Source organism: Callithrix jacchus, chromosome 12 (assembly GCF_049354715.1).
Source record: "Callithrix jacchus isolate 240 chromosome 12, calJac240_pri, whole genome shotgun sequence".
Classification (NCBI taxonomy): Eukaryota; Metazoa; Chordata; class Mammalia; order Primates; family Cebidae; genus Callithrix; species Callithrix jacchus.
Window position 1 is genome coordinate 87,608,807 of NC_133513.1, and position 18,380 is coordinate 87,627,186.

General features: G+C 37.8%; 1 protein-coding gene and 1 pseudogene across 1 annotated transcript in view; one reads left to right on the forward strand and one right to left on the reverse strand.

The window, feature by feature from the left end:
- The window catches only part of CYP2C19 (cytochrome P450 2C19), a 102,363-nt gene that overhangs the window by 74,253 nt on the left and 9,730 nt on the right, over positions 1-18,380 (forward strand). The window contains exon 6 of the mRNA XM_002756462.7: positions 3,796-3,937. Within this exon, the coding sequence (XP_002756508.4) occupies positions 3,796-3,937 (142 nt within the window). The remainder of the gene's footprint in view (positions 1-3,795; positions 3,938-18,380) is intronic.
- On the reverse strand, positions 15,242-17,281 carry LOC100390546 (large ribosomal subunit protein uL30-like 1 pseudogene; annotated as a pseudogene).

Genomic DNA, 18,380 nt, shown 5'->3' on the forward strand with positions numbered 1-18,380 from the left:
ACTGAAGGAATTTATCACCAGTATACCAGTCCTACAAGAAATGCTTAAGGAAGAGAGAAGGAGCTTCAAGATGGCTGATTGAAAGCATCTGGCGCTTGCATTCTTCACAAAGAAGAAAATAACAACTAGAATATCACATTTCAAATAGAGAATCTGAGAACACTGAAATTAAACATTAAAAACAGGAAACACCAAGGCATGGAAGGAGTTGAAAGTAAGGAAGCCAGCTAGGCTGGGATCAGCTGGATGTCCAGAGAGACTCATTAGTGTGGGAAAAATGATAAGTGAAAGATCCCTAGTGGTCCACATTTTCATCACAGACTCCTGCATACCATGGCATGGAAGAGACACTTGACCCTCACAGGCCCTAAGACTAGCATAGGGTACTGCCTGGAGACTGTATGATGGCATTGATACAGAGAGGAGACCCTGGGTCCCATGCCTCTCACATCTTAAGCAGCTAGAACATGGTGTCATTTTGAAAGCCCATCCCCCACCAGATTGCATCCTGTCTTGGGTCCTAATAGCACTTGCATCTTCACATTTCTGAATCCCTATTAACTTCTCCCTGCATCTACCCAGAGGGCTGCAGTGTTGTGACACTGGTTAGATCCTTTGGAGCAGCAGGGTCTCAAACACTTTACCACACACAGTGTCCTGCACACCAGAAAACAAGTAGTGCAGCACAAGGGGAGGCTGCCTCCAGGACAATAGAAGTGAAAGTGCATTTTTCTTGGGGTCTAAAACCTGCCTGCCTTTGGTTGATGCCACTGACAGCAACCCCACCACTAGCAGGAACATGTGCCCTGAGAATAGGTTCTCTCCACCTGCAGCCTCCAGTGGGGATGGAAGATTGTATCAGTGTCAATGACCCCAAACCCCAGTAGCTGAATTGATGAATATTTGTATATGTCCTGAGGGTGGCTCTCCTTGCTGTTGCTACCATTTACACCAGAGTCATTATTGCTGCTAGGGGGTGAAACACACACTCCACAAAACTGTGAACCACCTGCCTGCATTTCTGCCACTGGCTGCAACCCTGACACACCAGCAGTAAAGCATTAATGTACTTGCATTTGCCTTGAGGATGGGTTCTTCTCACTCACTGCTGCCACTTTGGCTGTCACCTGAGCAATCTTTCTGGGGTTCTTGGAATTACTTAGTTTTGGCCACCGTAGCCTACACCCATGTGCACCACCACTGGCCAGCAGACAGTTCTGCTCATCCTGGAGCCTCCTGCCCTGTAGTGCCTGAGCAAGCTGCCCAAAGACCTGGCGTTCACCCTTCCCCATCCACAATGACTAACATCTGTGCACTCCTTCTGAGGGCCTGAGGATGGTTCTTTTCTGCCTGACAGTATCATTACAACTGACACTCATCCACATATGCCACCTAGGGGCCTGGGAACTGGCCTGCCAAGCTCATTACTGCCTCTGCTTACACAAGTACATGCTGTTTGGAGGCCTAAGGATTGTCTTGCCATGGTTAGGACCATAGCCCATGTCATACATGCTCTCCAAGGGTGAAAAAACTGCCTATTCACTCACCACTGCCACTGCTGCCCCTCAAACAAGCTGCCTAGAGTCCCAAGAAACAGCTCACTTGGATTAACTGGCACTGGTACTTGCATATAATGTTCAGGACCCAAGAATAACCTAGGCACTGATAAAATCACAAACACTGCTGATGCTGTTTACAGTTGAAAAAATCATACAGAAACTACACTATTTACATACTCAGAATGAAAGCTAAAGTGCCCTACAAAACCAACACCATAGCTACATCTTTAGGAAAAAGTCTTTCCTTATAAAAGTCAATCAGAAAAAATTGGAAGAAGTGACTGTTACCCAAGATGTGCGAGTATGAATGTGATGACACAACATGAAAAAGCAATGAAGGATGATACCTTCAAAGAAATGCAATATTTTATCAGCAACAGATTCCAATAAGAAGTTAACCAGGTGCAGAAATGGATGCCTGTGATCTCAGCTACTCAGGAGGCTGATGTAGGAGTATTGCTTGAACCTAGGAGTTTAAGGTCAGTCTGGGCAGCACATAGTGAGATCTCATCTCAAAAAAAAAAAATTATACAGAAATCCTGGAACTGAAGAATTAATGAATGAAATAAAAAATTTAAAAGCTTCAACAATAAAGTAGATCAAGCAGAAAAAAGGTTTTTGGAATTTGAAAATGGATCTTTTGAAATAACCTAGTCAGACAGAAAAAAAGAAAAATTTAAAAAGCCTGTGTAATTTAGGACATCTTGAAGCCACCAAATATCTGAATTTTGCCTGTTACTGAGGCAAAGAGAGTCCAAAGGCAAAGGAAATTTACTACCAAAATAAAAGCTGAAAATTTCACAAGTCTTGCAACAGATTTTGGTATCTTGATACAAGAAGCTCAGAGATGCCCAAACAGATACAGTCCAAAAATGTTAGTTAGACTCTGTCTCAAAAAAAAAATAAGTAATTTTTAACATGACAAGCTTAGAAAACTGAATGAAGCTGATGTTACCAAGAAAGAGGACTTTCTTTGTCTAGTAAATACACATGTGAGAGGATTTAGTCTATTTCAGTGGTGTTGATTACACAATATTCAATAAGACAGGTCACCTGGAGATTCTAAATTTATCATTAATTTAATGCTGGCCTAGGAACTGGTTAGAAAGTAATATGTTCTTGTATACTGGTTATCTCTTGCGCTCAATATTCAAAACTGTCCCCTTAATGTTGTCAATTTTGTGTCATATCAATACCTCAGTCCTAATTCAAACTAAGTGTTTCTTATCCATTGTTTTTTTTCTCCTAACTTCCAAATTATGAGAACTCCAGTCTCTGAGCCTTGGCATATGCATAAGCCTTACTCTCTGCTTTATCCCCTGTGGGCAATTAATGTTTTCATTCTTCAGCTTCATCATTGTCATTTCTCTTCATTTTGTATATTTTTATTTTTTCCTGTACTCCTTACACACTAGAACAAGTTGTCTGTTGCCTCCCATCTAGATTACAGTAGTGTGGGCCCATCTTGTCTTTGTAAACTCATTATCTTTTTATATAATTTATTATAGGTTTTGTTGTCATATTGCTTTTTTCGTGTCGGTTTTTACAAAATTTTCAACTTTATAATAAATCTACAGACAATATTGAGTCCATATACCTTTCTGACAGAAGAAGATAATTGCAGACTTTTAAATAAGGCTCATAGAATCTAATGATATGTCCCTAATTTACCTATTTTTATTAATTTTGATTGTGGTAGTCTACAGGTAATAATGGTTTTAACAGATAATGTCCTTATTTACCTCAAGCACAGGGAGTCTCACAGTGGAGCAATCTAGGAATAATATAGCAGCCCCAAAGCAGCAGAGTCAAGTGCCTTCTATTTTTCCACTATATTTAGTATACACACCTTCATTTTCATGATTAAATCCCAGGATGGGAGTCTACTCTATCTCCAACTTTACATTTGTGTTTTGAGTATGGAAGAGGAAATAGAGGAAGTGGATCTAGAGACCTTCTGCTTATATTTTCTTTGGCAAAAAAATATGCTATGTGACTCAGCTGCAAAGAGACTGATAAATGGAAATTTTTGGCAAGCATGGAATAAGGGAGTGGGAAATAAAGTTTGGGCCAGTTGTTCTACAGCCTCTGCTACACCATACAGTATTTTTTTCTAGTACCATGCTTTACAGTTTCTATGTTGGTAACTAAATAACAATGTGAGTAATTTTGAATTCATTGTAATCAAAGATGCTGGTAAATAATTTGTCAGATAATTGCATCAAATTATTCCTAGGAAGAGCATAACCAACAGTCTGAATTCATTATTGAAAACTTGGTAAACACTGCATTAGACTTGTTTGGAGCTGGGACAGAGACGACAAGCACAACCCTGAGATATGCTCTCCTTCTCCTGCTGAAGCACCCAGAAGTCACAGGTATGATCACAGATGATGAGGTAATTGATTTTCCAAAAAAGATGTAGGGAAGGTGCTGCTAGTTTTCTCTTTCCTGTTTCTCTTGGAGAAGCTTCATTATTTAAACTTCTGTGTTCCCAGCTGTAATCTGTTCCAATTTAATGGTATAATTAAAATAGGATATCTTGGTCTGGCACAGTGGCACACCTGTAATCCTAGCACTTTGGGAGGCCAAGGCTGGTGGATCATTTGAGACCAAGAGTTCAAGACCAACCTTGCCAACATGGCCAAATCCCATCTCTACTAAAAATAAAAAGCTTAGTGAGAAATGATGGCACAGCTGTAATCTCAGCTACTTAGAAGGCTGAGGCACGGGAATTGCATAAATCTGGAAGGCAGAGGTTGTAGTGTGCCGAGATTGTGCCACTGCACACCAGCCTGGGTGACAGAGTGAGATTTTGTCTCAGGAAAAAAAAAAGAGAAAGAGAAAAAGTAAAGAAAAAAGGGACATCTTTGCACAGTAGAAGAAGATAACTGAGAGAAATGAAGACAACATGGCAGTAGCAAAAGCAATAGACCTCTGGTCCAGTGTGTCTGGATTTCATGGACAATGATTTATGGCAGGAAGAGACAACAAAAATTTGCCTGGGATTGCATGTTGGTTTTATTATCAAAAGGCCATTTTGAACAGAAAGTATATTCTTGAAGATAACTTTTCTCATACTCAAAATTTCAGGTTTAAATGCTGGAGTAGTGAAAGTGGAAACTCTCCTTATTGAAGCATAAATGATAATCCTAGAAATGTAGCGAGGTTGCCTGAGAGGGTTTCTTGTCTGATAAGTATTCTAAAAAGTTAGATTCATAAGAAAGATGATTCTGTTTACTAGAAGAGGTACCTAAAGAATGCTCCATTTAGGCAGAAGATGTACCTGAGACAGTTTCCATGAAATTGATGTTGGACAAAATGAGAATTTCGGGGGGGGGGGGTGTTGATAATTTTGTCTTTTTTGAACAACTTTACTTCTGAAATTTACTTTTAAAGACTTTTGGTTATGCTGCAGATAAGAAATATCCCCCTCCCGCTGACCTGTCAGTATCCCCCATTGGAATGACAAAAACCTACTTATAAGTAAGAATTAGGCCTTTTTTTGAATAGTTATTAGCCTATAGAGCTCTAGAAGATTTTTTTAAACTTTTATTATAGATCCAAGAGTACACATACAGGTTACATGGGTAAGTTGTGTAACACTGAGGCTTGGGGTCCCAACTATTCCATCACACTTACAGTAAGCATAATACCCAATAGATGGTTCTCCAGCCCACATCCTCTGCCTTCCTCCCCCATCTAGTGATCCTCAGTGTCTATTGTTCCCCTCTAGGTTTATGTGTATTCAATGTCTATCTCCCACTTATAAGTGAGAACATGTGGCATTTGGTTTTCTGTTCTTGTATTAGGTTGCTTAGAATAATTGCCTCCTGTTCCATTTGTATTGCTGCAAAAGATATGATTTGTGTTCTTTTCTCTGGCTGCATAGTATTCCATGGTGCATATATTAGTCTGTTCTCATGTTCCTAATAAAGGCATACCTGAGACTGGGTAATTTATAAAGAAAATGTTTTAATGGACTCTCAATTCCACATAGATGGAAAGGCCTCACAATAAGTCTTTGATGGAGACTTATTCACTGTCATGAGAACAGCATGGGAAAGGCCTGTCCCCATGATTAAATTACCTCCCATTGTGTCCCTCCCATGACATGTGAGAATTAGGGGAACTACAGTTCAAGATGAGATTTGGGTGGGGACACAGCCTAACCATATCGGTGTATATTAACCATATTTTTTTATACATTCCACTGTTGATGGGCCCTTAAGTTGATTCCATTTCTTTGCAATTGTGAATAGTACTACATTGGACATATTGGTTTGTGTGTCTTTTTGATAGAATAAATTAGTTTTTGGGGGAGGCATGTACTCAACAGTGGGATTACTGGGTCAACTGGTAGTTCTATTTTAACTTCTTTAAAAATATCCAGACTGTTTTCCACAGTGGCTGAACTAGTTTGCATACCCACCAACAGTGTAAAAGCATTTCCTTTTCTCTGAACCTCACCAACATGTGTTGTTTTTGGATTTTTTTATATTAATAATTACCAGTCTGACTGCTGTGAGATGATACCTCATTGTGACTTTGATTTGCATGTTTCTGATGATTATTGATGTTGAGCATTTTTTCATGTTTTTTTCTGCTTCTATGTCATGTTTTGAGAGTGTCTGTTCATGTCCTTTGCCCATTTTTGGTTGAAATTTTTTTTGTTGTTCGCATGTGGATTTGTTTAAGTTCTTTTACAGATTTTGAATATTAGACATTTAGATCCTTTAAGGTAGGAAGACTACAGGAAATAGTCAACAAATTTAACAAATTTCTAAAACACAGAGAGAAAATGGAGGAATGATAAATCTGTACAGAGAGGATAAATTGTAACCAAAAAGTCAGAGGGGGAAAATTTAACAAGGAGGAAAAGCTAATCAGTGTCCCTAAAATCCCCCCAGTATTAGTATTTGGAAGTACCAAGGGTCAAAGATGGTGGAGAATGAGGCTGGAAAAGGAGGCTCTTCCTACCTAGGTTTCCTCCACAACTCTTCATCAGGTAACTGATTTTCTCTCATAAGAAAAAAGAGGCTCACTCTTTAGAGAAACTGAGCTTAAGAAGCCATGTACTCAGGAATACAGCACAGTGCCAGAAAAGGCATGAGGTGTAGGCAAGAAAGGTAGATTTGATATGGGCCATCTCCTTGAATTAAAAGACTCTTAGCTGTTTTATTAATATTGTGTCCTAAAATTCAGAAGCTATCTTTGTTCTACAGAAAGGGAACTGATCTAGAGAAATGACATTTTTCTTTTGCCATCTTAACAGAAAATTCTTTTCAATGTCCAACAGCATATGAAATGAAAATATACACTGCTAGCCACAGGGTCATGGAATTTCAGGACACCAGAATGAAAGGGAAAAATCACAAAAACTTTCAGAGGTATACCAGGTCATGTTGAACAAATTAGCATTCAGAATTCTCAAGAGGAACTGTTAATATTATCATGTGTATTAATAGAAATACAGTGTTTTCAGACTTGCACATTTGCTAAAAGTTTTATGTTCTATTTTCCCTTTCTCGGAAAAATATTGGAGAATGTGCTTTATTCAAATGTCTGAAACTTAGTTAGAGAAAGTCCTGAACTCCAGCAATCAGGAGACTTTACATAGGAGGGAGGCTGTCTAGCACCAGGTCTAGAAAATATCTACTTCAGAATGAACCTGGTGGATAGTTCAGAAATGAGAGGAGACAGCAGGAACAAAAGAGATGTGACAGACTTTATGAGAGTTCCCAATAATTAAAAAAGGAATTTCAAACACCTGCCTGAACGTTTGTAATAATTCTAATTTGGAAAACAGAATATTACATATTGAAATGAAGAGACGTGGTTAAATCCAAGAAAGTACTAAAAATAAAATGCAATCATAGCAGTCTCACCAGAGAACCATATTTGTGTAGTCAGAATGATGTAAGCAATAAATACTGTTACCACAAAACTGCCATCTAAATATGTTCTACAAAAAGGAGTGTGGTAGAAGTCAGTGTGTCTATCTGAGAGTGTGTTCAAATATGAAGTGAAGATGGAGATTAACATTCTCATCTCTTATAATAAAAATTATTAAATATAATCTATAAAAATAAGTAAATACAAACAGAGATTCTTTAGAAATGTGAATTTCAGAAAAAGCTGGCAGAAAGTTCAAAATGGTGGATTTGGAAAATCTGAGAATAAAGAGAATACCATTGCAAACTGCAGCCACACACACACACACACACACACACATGCATAAATACATATATATGCATAAATCTGATGGTATAATTTAATGTTTAAACAACATACTTTTTTATGTATAACATACATTGTTTTATGTATGTTATATATAAAATATAAATAATACATATATGTATGTTTTATGTATAACATACATTATTTTATACATTATACATTAATTTTCATAATTAATATAAAATTAATTCCTAGTATTTTCCAAGACAGTAAATTCATAACTAAATTATATGCTTACTTTATGTTTTCTTTTTTTTTAATTTTTTTATTGCATTTTAGGTTTTGGGGTACATGTGCAGAACATGCAAGACAGTTGCATAGGTACACACATGGCAGTATGTTCTGCTTCCTTTCTCCCCTTCACCCACATTTGTCATTTCTCCCCAGGCTATCCCTCCCCAGCTCGCCCCCCCACTGGCCCTCCCCTTGTCCCCCCAATAGAGCCCAGTGTTTAGTACTCCCCTCCCTGGGTCCATGTGTTCTCCTTTTTCATCACCCACCTATGAGTGAGAATATGCGGTATATCATTTTCTGTTCTTTTGTCAGTTTGCTGAGAATGATGTTCTCCAGATTCATCCATGTCCCTACAAACGACATGAACTCATCATTTTTGATTGCTGCATAATATTCCATGGTGTATATGTGCCACATTTCCCCAATCCAGTCTATCATAGATGGGCATTTGGGTTGGTTCCAGGTCTTTGCTATTGTAAACAGTGCTGCAATGAACATTCGTTTGCATGTGTCGTTATAGTAGAACGATTTATAGTCCTTTGGATATATACCCAGTAATAGGATTGCTGGGTCAAATGGAATTTCTATTTCTAAGGCCTTGAGGAATCGCCACGCTGTCTTCCACAATGGTTGAACTAATTTACACTCCCACCAACAGCGTAAAAGTGTTCCTTTTTCTCCACATCCTTTCCAGCATCTGTTGTCTCCAGATTTTTTAATGATCGCCATTCTAACTGGCGTGAGATGGCATCTCAATGTGGTTTTGATTTGCATCTCTCTAATGACCAGTGATGATGAACATTTTTTCATATGATTGTTAGCCTCATATATGTCTTCTTTCATAAAGTGTCTGTTCATATCCTTTGCCCATTTTTGTATGGGCTTGTTTGTTTTTTTCCTGTAAATCTGTTTGAGTTCTTTGTAAATTCTGGATATCAGCCCTTTGTCAGATGGGTAAACTGCAAAAATTTTTTCCCATTCTGTTGGTTACCGATTCACTCTAGTGACTGTTTCTTTTGCCGTGCAGAAGCTGTGGAGTTTGATTAGGTCCCATTTGTCTATTTTGGCTTTTGTTGCCAATACTGTTGGTGTTTTGTTCATGAAGTCCTTGCCTACTCCTATGTCCTGGATGGTTTTGCCTAGATTTCCTTCTAGGGTTTTTATGGGGCCAGGTCTTATGTTTAAGTCTTTAATCCATTTGGAGTTAATTTTAGTGTAAGGTGTCAGGAAGGGGTCCAGTTTCTGCTTTGTGCACATGGCTAGCCAGTTTTCCCAACGCCATTTATTAAACAGGAAATCCTTTCCCCATTGCTTGTTTTTGTCAGGTTTATCAAAGAATGTATGGTTGTAGATATGTTGTGTTTCCTCTGATGCCTCTGTTCTGTTCCATTGGTCTATATCTCTGTTTTGATACCAGTACCATGCTGTTTTGCTTACTGTAGCCTTGTAGTATAGTTTGAAATCCAGTAGTATGATGCCCCCCACTGTGTTCTTTTTGCTTAGAATTGACTTGGCTCTGCGGGCTCTCTTTTGGTTTCATATGAAGTTCATGGTGTTTTTTTCCAGTTCTGTGAAGAAAGTCAATGGTAGCTTGATGGGGATAGCATTGATTTTGTAAATCACTTTGGGCAGTATAGCCATTTTCATGATATTAATTCTTCCTAACCATGAACATGGAATGTTTCTCCATCTGTTTGTGTCCTCTCTTATTTCGTTGAGCAGTGGTTTATAGTTTTGCTTGAAGAGGTCCCTTACATTTCTTGTGAGTTGTATTCCTTGGTATTTTATTCTTTTTGTAGCAATTGTGAATGGCAGTTAGTTCTTGATTTGGATTTCTTTAAGTCTGTTATTGGTGTAGAGGAATGCTTGTGATATTTGCACATTGATTTCATATCCTGAGACTTTGCTGAAGTTGCTTATCAGTTTCAGGAGTTTTTGGGCTGAGGCGATGGGGTCTTCTAGGTATACTATCATGTCGTCTGCAAATAGAGACAATTTGGCTTCCACCTTTCCTATTTGAATGCCCTTTATTTCTTTTTCTTGCCTGATTGCTCTGGCTAGAACTTCCAGTACTATATTGAATAGGAGTGGTGAGAGAGGGCATCCTTGTCTAGTGCCGGATTTCAAAGGGAATGCTTCCAGTTTTTGCCCATTAAGTAAGATATTGGCTGTTGGTTTGTTGTAAATAGCTTTTATTACTTTGAGACACGTTCCATCCATACCGAGTTTATAGAAAGTTTTTAGCATAAAGGGCTGTTGAATTTTGTCAAATGCCTTCTCTGCATCAATTGAGATAATCATGTGGTTTTTGTTTTTGGTTCTGTTTATGTGGTGAATTACGTTGATAGACTTGCGTATGTTGAACCAGCCTTGCATGTCCGGGATGAATCCTACTTGATCATGATGGATAAGTTTTTTGATTTGCTGTTGCAATTGGCTTACCGATATTTTGTTGAAGATTTTTGCATCTATGTTCATCATGGATATTGGCCTGAAGTTTTCTTTTCTTGTGGGCTCTGCCGGGTTTTGGTATCAGGATGATGTTGGTCTCAAAAAATGATTTGGGAAGGATTCCCTTTTTTTGGATTATTTGGAATAGTTTCAGAAGGAATGGTACCAGCTCCTCTTTTTGTGTCTGGTAGCATTTGGCTGTGAACCCATTGAACCTGGGCTTTTTTTGTGTGGTAGGCTCTTAATTGCTGCCTCAACTTCAGACCTTGTTATTGGTCTATTCATAATTTCGGCTTCCTCCTGGTTTAGACTTTAAAGGATACAGGTGTCCGGAAATTTATCCATTTTTTCCAGATTTACTAGTTTTTGTGCATAGAGTTGTTTGTAGTATTCTCTGATGATGGTTTGAATTTCTGTGGAATCTGTGGTTATTTCCCCTTTATGGTTTTTTATTGCATCTATTTGGTTGTTCTCTTTTTTCTTTTTTATCAATCTGGCTAGTGGTGTGTCTATTGTGTTGATCTTTTCAAAAAATCATCTTTTGGATTTGTTAATTTTTTGAAGGGTTTTCATGTCTGTATCTCCTTCAGTTCTGCTCTGATCTTAGTTATTTTTTATCTTCTGCCAGATTTTGAGTTCTTTTGATCTTACTCCTCTAGCTCTTTCAATTTTGACGATACGGTGTCAATTTTGGATCTCTCCACTCTTCTCATGTGGGCACTTATTGCTATATATTTTTCTCTAGAGACTGCTTTAAATGTGTCCCAGAGATTCTGGTATATTGTATCGTTTTTCTCATTGTTTTCAAAGAACTCGTTTATTTCTGCCTTCATTTCATTGTTTATCCAATCAGCATTCAAGAGCCAGTTGTTCAGTTTCCATAAAGCTGTGTGGTTTTGAGTTAGTTTCTGAATTCTGAATTCTAACTTGATTGCAGTATGGTCTGAGAGACTGTTTGTTATGATTTCAGTTGTTTTGCATTTGCTGAGGAGTGCTTTACTTCCAACTATGTGGTCAATTTTAGAGTAGGTGTAATTTGGTGCTGAGAAGAATGTATATTCTGTGGATTTGGAGTGGAGAGTTCTGTAAATGTCTATCAGGTTTTCTTGTTCCAGGTCTGAGTTCAAGCCCTAGATATCCTTGGTGATTTTCTGTCTGGTTGATCTGTCTAATATTGACAGTGGAGTGTTAACGTCTCCCACTATTATTGTGTGGGAGTCTAAGTCTCTTTGTAAGTCACTAAGAACGTTCCTTATGTATCTGGGTGCTCCTGTATTGAGTCCATGTATGTTTAGAATCATTAGCTCTTCTTGTTGTATCGATCCTTTTACCATTATGTAATGACCTTCTTTGTCTCTTTTGATCTTTGTTGGTTTAAAGTCTATTTTATCAGAGATGAGAATTGCAACTCCTGCTTCTTTTTTGCTCTCCATTTGCTTGGTAAATCTTCCTCCATCCCTTTATTTTGAGCCTTTGTGTATCCTTGCATGTGAGATGGGTTTCCTGGATACAGCACACTGATGGGTTTTGGATTTTCATCCAATTTGACAGTCTGTGTCTTTTGATTGGTACATTTAGTTCATTTATATTTAGGGTTAATATTGTTATGTGTGAATTTGATACTGCCTTTTTGATGCTAGCTGGCTGTTTTGCCCATTAGTTGATGTAGATTCTTCATTATGTTGATGCTCTTTAGCATTTAGTATGATTTTGGAATGGCTGGTACTGGTTGTTCCTTTCTATGTATAGTGCGTCTTTCAGGAGCTCTCGTAAAGCAGGCCTGGTGGTCATAAAATCTCTGAGTACTTGCTTGTTCACAAAGGATTTTATTTTTCCTTCACCTATGAAGCTCAGTTTGGCTGGATATGAAATTCTGGGTTGAAAGTTCTTTTCTTTAAGGATGTTGTATATTGGCCCCCACTCTCTTCTCGCTTGTAGAGTTTCTGCCAAGAATTCTGCTGTGAGTCTGATGGGCTTCCCTTTGTGGGTGACCCGACCTTTCTCTCTGGCATTCCTTAGTATTTTCTCCTTTATTTCAACCCTGTTGAATCTGATGATTATGTGCCTTGGGGTTGCTCTTCTTGCGGAATATCTTTGTGGTGTTCTCTGTATTTCCTGCATTTGAGAGTTGGCCTGCCTTGCTAGGTGGGGGAAATTTCCCTGGATAATATCCTGAAGAGTATTTTCCAGCTTGAATTCATTCTCTTCATCCCCTTCTGGTACACCTATCAAACATAGGTTACGTCTCTTCACATAGTCCCACATTTCTTGGAGACTTTGTTCGTTCCTTTTTGCGCTTTTTTTTCCAATCTTGGTTTCTCGTTTTATTTCATTGAGTTGATCTTCGACTTCTGATATTCTTTCTTCTGCTTGGTCGATTCAGCTGTTGAAACTTGTGCATGCTTTGTGAAGTTCTCGTATTGTGTTTTTCAGCTCCTTCAATTCATTCATATTCCTCTCTAAGTTATCCATTCTTATTATCATTTCCTTGAATCTATTTTCAAATCTTTTTTCAGTGTTCTTAGTTTTTTTGCATTGATTTAGAAAATGTTTTTTTAGCTCAAGAAATTCTTTTTTAAACCAATGTTCTGGATATTTTCCCTAGGGTTTTTCTATAATAGTTTCCACAGTTTGAGGTCTTATATTTAAGTCTTTAATCCATTTTTTTTCTTAAACTCTAAATAGAATTTATTTTAAAAATTAAATCATACAGTTACTGACAGTATCAAGAGCTATGACTGATATTTTTTTTTCTGTTATTTCTTCTTTTTTTTTAATTTTTTATTGGATTATAGGTTTTGGGGTACATGAGCAGAGCATGCAAGACAGTTGCGTAGGTACACACATGGCAGTGTGCTTTCTTTTCTTCTCCCCTTCACCCACATTTGGCTTTTCTCCCCAGGCTATCCCTCCCCACCTCCCCCTCCCACTGGCCCTCCCCTTTTCCCCCCAATAGACCCCAGTGTTTAGTACTCCCCTTTCTGTGTCCATGTGTTCTCATTTTTCATCACCCACCTATGAGTGAGAATATGCGGTGTTTCATTTTCTGTTCTTGTGTCAGTTTGCTGAGGATGATGTTCTCCAGATTCATCCATGTCCCTACAAATGACACAAACTCATCATTTCTGATTGCTGCATAATATTCCATGGTGTATATGTGCCACATTGTTCCAATCCAGTCTATTGTCAATGGGCATTTGGGTTGATTCCAGGTCTTTGCTATTGTAAACAGTGCTGCAATGAACATTCGTGTACATGTGTCCTTATAGTAGAACGATTTATAGTCTTTTGGATATATACCCAGTAATGGGATTGCTGGGTCAAATGGAATTTCTATTTCTAAGGCCTTGAGGAATCACCACACTGTCTTCCACAATGGTTGAACTAATTTACACTCCCACCAACAGTGTAAAAGTGTTCCTTTTTCTCCACATCCTCTCCAGCATCTGTTGTCTCCAGATTTTTTAATGATCGCCATTCTAACTGGCGTGAGATGGTATCTCAATGTGGTTTTGATTTGCATCTCTCTGATGATCAGTGACGATGAGCATTTTTTCATATGATTGTTGGCCTCATGTATGTCCATTTTATTTGATTTTTGTATATGACAAGAGATATGAGTCCAGTTTCATCCTTCTGTGTAGTATGTTAAATTTTTCTAAGAAAAATTTTCAAATTTATTAAAGAGACTGTCTTTCCCTAATGTATATTCTTGGCACCTGTGTGAGTCTGTTCTCATGCTTCTAATAAAGCCATACACAAGACTTGATAATTTATAAAGAAAAGAAGTTTAATTAACTCATAGTTTCATGTGGCTGGGGAGGCATCACAATCATGGTGGAAGGAAAATGAGGAGCAAATAAAGTCACGTCTTACATGGTGGCAGGCAGAGAGCTTTGCAGGGTAACTCCCATTTATAGAACCATCAGATCTTGTGAGACTCAGTCACTACTATGAGAACAGTATGGGGGAAACCACTCCCATTATTTAATTATCCCCACCTGGCCTCACTTTTGATGTGTGGGAATTACTACAATTCAAGAGGAGATTTCTGGTTTGTTCACAGCCAAACCAAATCAGCACCTTTGTCAAAAATGAGTTTACTCTATGTGTGTGAAATTTTTTCTGGGATCTCTATTCTGTTCCATTGGTACATGTGTCTGTTTTTATGTCAATATCATGCCGTTTTAGTTACTGTAGCTTTGTAGTATAATTTCAGGTGAGATAATGGGATTCCTCAGTTCTGTTCTTTTTGCTTAGGATAATTTCAATTATTCTAAGTGTTTTCTGGGTCCATATAAATTCTAGTAGTTATTTTTTCTATTTCTGTAAAGAATGCTGTTGGTGTTTTGATAGGGATTTTATTAAATCTGTAGATTGTTTGGTAGTATAAACATTTCAGCAATATTTATTTTTTCGATCCATGAACATAAAATATTTTTTTGTTTGTTGTGTCCTCTTAAATTTCTTTCCTCAGAGTTTGATAGAGTTCATTATAAAGATTTTTTAATTCTTAAGTTATTTCCTAGATATTTAATTTTATGTATGGCTATTGTAAATTGGATTACTTTTTAAATTTCTTTTTCTCTTTGTCACTGTTGGCATATAACAACACTACTAATTTTTATGTTGACTTTATATCCTTAAACTTTACTGAATTTGTTCATCAGTTATAATAATTATCTTGTGGAATCTTTAGGGTTTTCCTAGTAGAAGTTTATATCATTTGCACCAAGGATATTTTGACTTCTTCCTTTCCAGTTTGGATAGCCTTTATATTTTTCTCTTGTCTGATTTCTCTTACGAAATCATCTAGTACGATGATCAATAACAATGGTGACCATGGGTATCCTTTTTGTGTTCCCAATCTTAGAGGCAAGGCATTCAGTTTTCCCCATTCAGTACAGTACTAGTTGTGGGTCTCTCATATAGTGTTTTTATGTTGAGGTATGTTCTTTCTATCTCAAGTATTTTTTTACAAATTTTTATCATGAAGCAATGTTAAATTTTTTCAACTACCTATTTGGCATCAACTGAAATGATTATATGGTTTTTGTCCTTCATTCTGTTGATATGCTATATCACGCTGCTTGATTTGAACATGTTGAACCATCCTTACATCCCAGAGATAAATCTCACTTGGTCATCATGAATGACCTTTCTACTGTATTGTTGAATTTGGTTTGGTAGCATTTTCTTGAGGGTTTTTACATAGTATCCATCAGGTATATTGATCTGTATATATATATATATTTTTTTTTGCAGAGACAAGTAAACATTTATTTTTGTACCTTTCCTCCTATGTGTATTTCAAGTCTTTCTCACAAGGCCGCAGGAATCACCAGATTCACTTATGTCCCTGGACTTGTCCACTACTGCAGGAGTCTTAGGGAGCCTTGTACAAGTGCTAGAGTTACTCAACTACCAACATTAAACCCCAGGATAAGAGATGCAGCAAAGCAGGACTCCTTCCTCCATGGAATGTGCTGATTTCAGATGAGGCAGCAGCCAATGTAGAAAACGCTGGAATTTTTCCTTGGAACTGGATTGTGATGAGAGATACTTGCCATGAACATAGCTACTGTTTTTTTTCTTTTCTTTTTTTTTTCTTTGAGACAGAGTTTCGCTCGTTGCCTAGGCTAGAGTGCAATGGTGTGATCTTGGCTCACCACAACCTTTGCCTCCCAGGTTCAAGCGATTCTCCTGCCTCAGTCTCCCGAGTAGCTGAGATTACAGGCATGGGCCACCATGACCCGCTAATTTTTCTATTTTCGGTAGAGACAGGGTTTCGCCATGTTGGTCAGGCTGGTCTTGAACCCCCAACTTTAGGTGATCCGCCCTCCTCAGCCTCCCAAAGTACTGGGATTACAGGCATGAGCCACTGCGCCTGGCCAGCTACTGTCTTTTCTTTGATACTTCCTTTCCAGTTTTTAAAGATAAAGCAGGAAATAATCTTCTCTGAAGATACTTGATACAAATTCTCCAAATCCAAAAACACATGCTTCCACTTCATTGATAAAAATTTATTGCAGTTTGGCACCTGGTGCTAATTCAGCTGGCGGATGAGCTGATTGATGCGCTCACCCCGATAGCCAGGTGTGCCCATCTCCTTGAGGAAGCCCACTCTATTTTTGGTAGCATGACGGGCCACTGAGAGGTGGAAAGGGTGCAAGAACCATGAGATCTTTTGAAAATGCTTCCCCGGAAAGGCAATTTCATGAATGAGGTCTTCCAAGCAAATGACACCAAACTTCCCCAGGTGCTCCTCAATCACAGTGTTGTCTGTCAGAGGGATGGTCTTATTCCTGACCCTGGCTTGTCCACGTTTCAAAATGAGTTCCCGGACAGACTTCAGATTTGGAAATCCCCAGGCCACATAAAGTTCCACTATACGCAGCATTTTTAGGTTCTGGGGAGTGACTTTTACGAAGACACCACTAAAAATTTTCTTTAGGCGAAGTCTTGCAATGGTTCTCTGCACCAGTAAACTCACACCATCAATCCTTTCAATGCGTACGACAAAGGCCAAAGAATGTTTATCTGGCAATTCCAAGGCGTGAGGCTTCACTTCTAGTCATCTGACACGCACCTTGTCACGTGTCTGCCGCCAGGAATCATGTAGGAATGATTCCAATCGCTTAAACCTGGGCCCTTTTCCTTTCCTCTGCTCCTTCTTTGCCAAAAGTGCCTGCTTTACCTGAGTGGCTTTGAGGGCTTGATAAGCCTTCCTCTTTTTCAGGAGATTTTCTGGAACCGAAGGGATTTTTCTTTGCTCTTGCTCCGCCATCTTTCCGGTCTATTTTCTTTTTTCTATGTGTCTTAGTCTGATTTTGGTATCAGAGTAATACTGGCCTCATAGAATGAGTTTGGAAGTACTTTCCTCTTCTTCTTTTTTTTTTGGAATAGTTTGAGTAAGATTGGCATCTTCTTTAAATGTTTGGTAAAATTCAGCAGTGAAGCCATCTAGTCTTGGAGTTTTCTTTACTGAATACTTTTCATTACAGGTTTGATCTTGGTACAGGTCATTGCATATTCAAGTTTTTTATTTCTTACTGTTTCAATCTCAATAGGTCATATTTGTCTAGGGATCAGTTTATTTTATCTAGATTTTCCAATTTATTGGCATATAATTGCTCATAATAACCAATAATTATTCTTTGAATTTCTGCAGCATCAGTTGTAATGCCTCCTTTTTTATTTCTGTTTTGATTTATTTGAATATACTCTGTTTCTTTTCTTAGTCTGGCTCAAGGTTTGTCAATTTTGTTTAACTTCTCAAAAAAGGAACTTTTTGTTTCATTGATCTTTTGTTTTCCTCATTTAAATTTTGTTTATTTCTGCTCTGATATTCATTATTTCTTCTACTAATTTTGTGTTTAATTTGCTTTTGCTTTTCCAGTTCTTTAGGATGCGTATTTAGATTGTTTATTGGAAATTTTTCTTCATTTTTGATGTAAGCTCTTAGAGCTATAAACTTCCCTCTTAGTTCTGATATTTCTGTAATCCCTAGGTCTTGGTATGTTGTGTTTCCATTTTCACTTGTTTCAAGAAAATTTTCCATCTCCTTTTTAATCTCTTCATGGGCCCACTGGCCATTCATGAACATATTGTCTAATTTCCATTGATTTGTGTAGTTTCAAAAATTCCTCTTGTTATTGATTGCTAGTTTTTATTACATTGTGGTCAGAGAAGATGCTTGATATTTCAGTTTCTTTGTATGTTTTTTTTCAAAAATTTATTTTTTATACTTTAAGTTCTGGGGTACATGTGCAGAATGTGCAGGTTTGTTACATAGGTATATACTTGTCATGGTGGTTTGCTGCATCCAAAACCCTGTCATCTACATTTAGTATTTCTCCTAATGCTATCACTTCCCAATTCCTGCATCCCCTGCTA